The sequence below is a fragment of the Perca flavescens genome, chromosome 12, assembly GCF_004354835.1.
Source record: "Perca flavescens isolate YP-PL-M2 chromosome 12, PFLA_1.0, whole genome shotgun sequence".
Lineage (NCBI taxonomy): Eukaryota > Metazoa > Chordata > Actinopteri > Perciformes > Percidae > Perca > Perca flavescens.
Window position 1 is genome coordinate 3,755,213 of NC_041342.1, and position 6,166 is coordinate 3,761,378.

Sequence of the window (6,166 nt, forward strand, 5' to 3'; positions counted from 1 at the left end):
ACAAACAGAAGGATGTAACAATCACAGCCTGCACGGTACTACTACAAAAACACATACGTGAGATGTCATGAGACTTACATTAACTACGGCAACACTCTGTGGTCAAAACAGTGTAACAGTAGAACTGTCTACATAGTTAATCTATATTAGTTGGTTAGTTATCTATTAATAAAAGTGATATCGGGGGAGAAAAGGAGAAAGTGTAATTTATCAGTCCATATACATTTTTTACGTTTCATTACCTGTTTTATATGTTTTAATGTTTTGTGTGTTGTATGTTATGTTGGGGTCTACAAAGTTTTAAGGATGTCCTGCCTCTTAGACTGTAAAACTAGTTTACCTATGGGTACCAATAAAGTAACCTAACCATACACAATTTCAGTCAACGTTGCCCTCAGTGACAACAGTATTGGATTTGGAGATTTACAGACTATAAGAGCGAAGGAGCCACGACAGCCAGGATGAAATTCTACCTTTGGTCCCGAAGGCCCAGCGTGACCATCTGATCCCGGAAGGCCGTCTGACCCTGGGGGACCTGGAACGCCTGGAAAACCTTTTTCTCCCTGTGTAAAGGTAAAGGTAAAGGTACTTCTACTTACTGGTGTATAGTATGTGTGTGTGAGAGAGAGAAAGAAAGAGAGGGAGAGATAGAGAAAAAAGAACAAGGAAGCAGACCGACCACAAACGACAATAAACAACAATAAAGATGATATTTCAAATGTTACAAATTTGTATTTGTAAATCAGTGTAAATTAGGATGCAGTTGTTGAAGAATTCAGTTTCCTGGATGTTTGTTGAAATACAACTATGAAATTGAAATTGATGCTTAATAAATAACATACCTGCTGCTGAATAAAAAACTATTGCCTTCCAGCAATGATAGCCAATGCCTATGCAAATGTACTTTAAATTGTATTCACACATGTAATCGAAGACTTTGATTTACAGATGCTTAATCATAATGTTTTTTGTGCTTTTCAGCTGATCATGGTTACACACCACATTTACACACCACATGGTTGAAAATATAAGCTTGTTTACTCCTGCGTTTCCAAATATTACTAGTGGAAACAGACCTGCAACCACATCAGCAAACATTAATATTATAGTTTTGTATTATTATTTTGTTAGTCCCTGTATTGAAAGACCTGTCAATCGCTTTGTTATGCGTTTGACAGTTAGACTGATGTTTGACAAAGTGGAGAAAAAAAAAACAATTCAAGCCTACTGCTCAATCACAGTTGAAGTGTAATTATTAAATTGAATAAATATTTAATGTAGCATTAATGAATGTGTATATGCATGTGTGTGGTATAGCTGGACACATAAAAATAGACACATTCATTCAATTTCTCCATACATTTTGAATATACAGTCTATGGAGTCGCAGGATGTTTAGCAGACCATTGCTGAGGCTGAACTGCTGACTAAAGAGCTGTCATGTGTTCTGCTCTCTCTGAAACGGCTCGTCTCTCTTGAAAGAGCAAAATAGTTAAGGTTAATGCTACGTTTACACGTGGCCGGCTATTTTCATAAACGGACATTTCAACCTCTCCGTTTTCTAAAATAACATCGTGCACTGCTGTCAGCTATACGGAGATTGCGGGGAAGGACGCCTCACAAGCCGGGAGACGGCTGGGGGGGACGCGCGACAAAAACGGGATGGCGGAGGTTGGGTTTAGAAAAAAAACAACAGGGAAAGGACGCCTCACACGCCAGGAAACGGCCGCGGGGGAGGACGCCTCACACGCCGGGACACGGCCGCGGGGGACTCGTGACAACGACTGCTGCCTAATCCTCCGTTTGTCTCAGTTTACATGCAAACGTGCAAACAAAGTTTTCCAAAATCTCCACTCAGGCAGGAGTTTTTAGAAAGAATCGTTTTCAGAGACAAATTCGCCGTTTGCGTGTAAACAAAGGGCACAAATGAAGGGAAATGTCTCAGTTTTTCAAAATAACCATGTACGTGTCAACGGGGTATAAGACCCACTTAATAAGCTATTTATGCTTTTTCAACTAAGATCAGACTAGTGTAGCACTGTACAACTGCACCTTGAGCGTTTTGATTGTGAAAAATGTTAAATAAATAATAGTGGTGGTAGTAATAACAAATGCAATAGGCCTTTTACACAGGACACACAAAAAGCAGATGTAAAAAAAAACATGTCTCACTCAGATAAGATAATATAGTTCCATCAAATGTGAGAAGTTTATACATTTCATCTTTATTACAAAACCAAATGAGCTGGATAAGTGGTTCATGCTACAGTACATGTACATGGCCTGTTGAACCATGGGTACAAATGCAGTAATTGTGACAAGAAAAGTGAAACAAAGGAAGTTGATCCATAATTGCATGAGGCAGAATTCAGTCATAGTAAACCCACGCATTAATGAATTTGATCAGTGTTTAACACAGACAATTTATGATCCACTCACCCTGCTGCCTTTCACTCCTTCACAGTGGCACCTTGATTTTCCATTGCACGCACACTGAAAAGAAAATGTAACATTGTTCAATATTTATTGTGTAAATGGAAAACAATATCTAATTCATTTGATTATTAAATTTATTTAGAAAGCAGTGGTTCTCGGTCATGCCCCCCTTTAGAAGCAAACCATGCTTTCCCATACCACTGTAAACCAATTTTATTTCTATCAAATATTACCATATTGCGAAAACTGGTAAAACGAGTCAAGTTGAATGTGTACTAGCCTAAATAAGTAATTTCCCCTGAATCTTGACAGCATCGCTATAGCGTGAAAGTCTCTGTTCAACACAGTGGCCTTTAATTTGAAGGCTGTAAACATTACTGCTCGTCAGCAGAGGAAAAGGTTCAGTGAAGCCAATGGGCTAAAAAGGTGGAAAACAATACAATAAAATGGGCAGTGAGTTGTCTTTAGGCTAAATATTAGGTTAGGTCAGCTACAGGCTATAAACTACTGATATAATGAACCATTATCAGTTAATATGAAGTAATTTCAGATACATTAGATTTCCATCTGACCTTAGCATTGTGGATATCCAGCAATAAACCAAAGTACACTGCCTCTTGAAAAAAAGGGGGGACGCTGGGTCTGATACCATTTCTCTTATACCTTAATATTGACATTAACATAAATGCCAATAAAAATGACAAAAAGTATTTTTAATAGTATACTTATTGTAGCCTTAGTAGAACATTAACATCTACAACGTGTGTGTGTGGTTGTGTGTGTTTCTGTGTGTGTGTGTGGTTGTGTGTGTGTGTGTGTGTGTTAACATTGGTGGTTCACATGCACAAGTGGCAACATGACATCATGAACTCTGTGTGTGTGTGTGAGAGTGGGTGTACGTGTGTGTGTATGTGTATCTTTTTGTGGGTGTGTGTGTTTCGGTGTGTGTGTGTGCATGCATGCATATGTGTGCGAACATTGGTGGTTCACATGCACAAGTGGCAACATGACAACATGAACTGACAACATGAAGTATGTGTGTGTGAGAGTGGTTGTGTGTGTGTGTGAGTGGGTGTACATGTGTGTGTATGTGTGTATATTTGTGTGTGTGTGTGTGTGGGTGTGTGTTTCTGTGTGTGTGTGTGTGTTAGTGTGTGCATGCATGTGTGTGCGAACATTGGTGGTTCACACCCACAAATGGCAAATTGCAGTCATGGTGCAGTGTCCCTTGCAAATGGATGCTTTGCAACTGTGAATGGGTACATAGGCACAGGAAAGCTGCAGGAGTGTGTGTATGGAGATGTCTTTTATCTCCTGGATGAAAATTATACTCTTTCCCATTCATTTCCTTCATTTCCAGTCATTTTTGACCGTAAACAAAAGAATGATAATTATAGGTGCTGTAGGTAGGATTGGGAAGATCCAAGGGGGTATGCCACCCTCTACAAAGCGCACCTCCCATGGCACCATTTTGATGCTAATAAGCCATCAGGTGCCGTTACCATTCCATTGACTGCCATTCATTTTGGCGCCACTTTGACAGCGAATAACTTTATATCTGAAGCATTTAAAGAATATTTGTCCATTGTTTATTTCTAAAGAAACACGAAAATGTATAAAAGGCTCCATTACCTTGTACCTCACGTTATGGCTCCATAGCAGATGTTTTTGTAAAAATAGGCTAACGATTGTGTCATAACCACGCAACTTTCTGTCGAAGCTCGCAGGCAGTTTCGATTTACATTAGCTGTTTAAGTTTATTATTAATGTTAACTAGCATTTTAGTTAACAATAATTAGCCTGTGCCTATGTTATCTCCTTACATATACCCACGCTCTCCGTCTCTGCAAGATTCGGAATGATCAAGATGTCTCTTGGCACAGCTACCAGAAGACGTACAACTTTCAGACAGGTTGCTCACGTCACATCTACGTCAGCAAGCTCAGTTTGCAGCTGCGCAGTAACGCTCAGCCATCACCGGAAAGGTGCTTCTAATATCCTTCACTGGTCTCCGTAGAAAACAACGGCGTCACATTGTCCAATTCGTTTACTTAAAAAATTTTAACATCAACAACTTCTCAGTCCCTCCCCCCTTTCTGCTAAAGCCCAAAACGTTCTCCCTCCCTCCACAAGGGAGAATGAATCCGTGTGCATGAGCAGTGATTGACACGCAGTTGACACCCCCCCTGAACAGGGAGTGGGGAATTTTTGCAAATCGCACTACAGGCTGTAGGTGTTTTTTTAATTACCTGTTTCATGTAGTTTTACTGGAACATAGGGTCAGTTTCAGCAAATATGACAGAAAGTTAGTTTTATAAGTCTTACCTACTGCATCTTTAAGGATAAAAATAATTGGAAATTATATTTGTCTTACATGGTTGGATATGACTTTTGTCATGGCTATAACAGCAGCATAACAGTTGCTATAACAACATAAAAATGTAGATTTCCTTATTTGTGTTCTTCAGCCTTAATAACTGTAATGATAGACGACTGCAGGCCATTGTAGTCACAGTCGTGACATCATCTGTGTTCACCCACCTAGTGAATGACTGAAAACGTAAGAAGCTGGTTAAACTCATGTCGGACTAACGGGTTCTTTCTTAATTGTTACCATTCATGACAATAACTGATGCTAACCGATGATTTTATTTGTTTCAATCTAGTGATACATAGAAGAGGTTTATAGAAAAAAACTTTGTTAAGTAATACATAAATGTCTCTGCTAACCTTTCCATCTTGTGCTGGGTATTTATTTTCATTCTACCATTTCCTGTCCTTTTTCCACTATCTTCCATGAAAGGGCCCACCAACATAGCCCAGTAAAGTGAATAATGTACACAATAAAGTAAATGTGCAAACAAACTGCAACAAAACCCTGCATCTCTTCAGGATACAAGATGTTTGATGTTAAACATAGACATAAGTTACAAACAGACTACGGCATTGTATATCAAAGTTAAAGCTGTGAAGAATAATTGGTGCTAACGTTGTACACAACAGGAAACACACCAGGAACATACTGTTACAGAATGATGCATTGCTGTTCTCCCATAAACAGTGATTCAATAGATTTTTGTGTGGAACCTGGGAGAGTTACAGCAAAAGAAAGGTAAAGTTATACTAAACAGCATTACCTATAGCTTAGCAACTAACCCAATGCAGTCTAATGTGAAAGTAATAACAAGCAACAGTATGATCAGGATTGCTGATCCGACAGGATTACAGGACAGGTTTACAAATAAATCTGGGTCCCCAGTGTGTACAGTATGAAACGAAATCACAGTTGAAAAAAAACAAAACAAAAACAGCCAATACAGTGTTTGCATTTCAATACCTGTCCAGATAGGAGTCTGTGCTGTTAGCTAAATTAAATCAGCTCAGTTTACAATGATATGTCAGTAAGGAAAAATGTATCTTACATTTTTGGCCCAAGTGCCCATCAGCATCACAGTAAACAGGATCAGAAAAACTTCAAACACTGGCCTTCCCATTGCTCCTTTATTGCAGCAGTTATATCAAAATCTCAGGAGTAACCACACACATCCCAGAGTTGATTCGTGTCTTTTTGCGCGTCCTCCTCAGCAAATACCCCCCACTTTACACCCATCCACTGCTGTACTATGGGCGATGTTAGGTCATGGCTTCAGTTAAATTTGTTTTGGGTTAAAGTGCCTGAATAGACAGAACAGCCCAGAGAAGTTGTTTAACTTAATCCTGAAGAGGGAGG

The 6,166-nt window shown here is 39.2% G+C and overlaps 1 protein-coding gene across 1 annotated transcript in view; it reads right to left on the reverse strand.

The window, feature by feature from the left end:
* LOC114564811 (collagen alpha-5(IV) chain) overlaps positions 1-6,123 on the reverse strand; it is a 29,362-nt gene extending 23,239 nt beyond the window's left edge. The window contains exons 1-3 of the mRNA XM_028592394.1: positions 5,859-6,123; positions 2,440-2,493; positions 474-563 (exon numbers count right to left, since the gene is read on the reverse strand). Of these exons, the coding sequence (XP_028448195.1) occupies positions 474-563; positions 2,440-2,493; positions 5,859-5,930 (216 nt within the window). The 5' untranslated portion in view covers positions 5,931-6,123. The remainder of the gene's footprint in view (positions 1-473; positions 564-2,439; positions 2,494-5,858) is intronic.
* Positions 6,124-6,166: the final 43 nt, after the last annotated feature.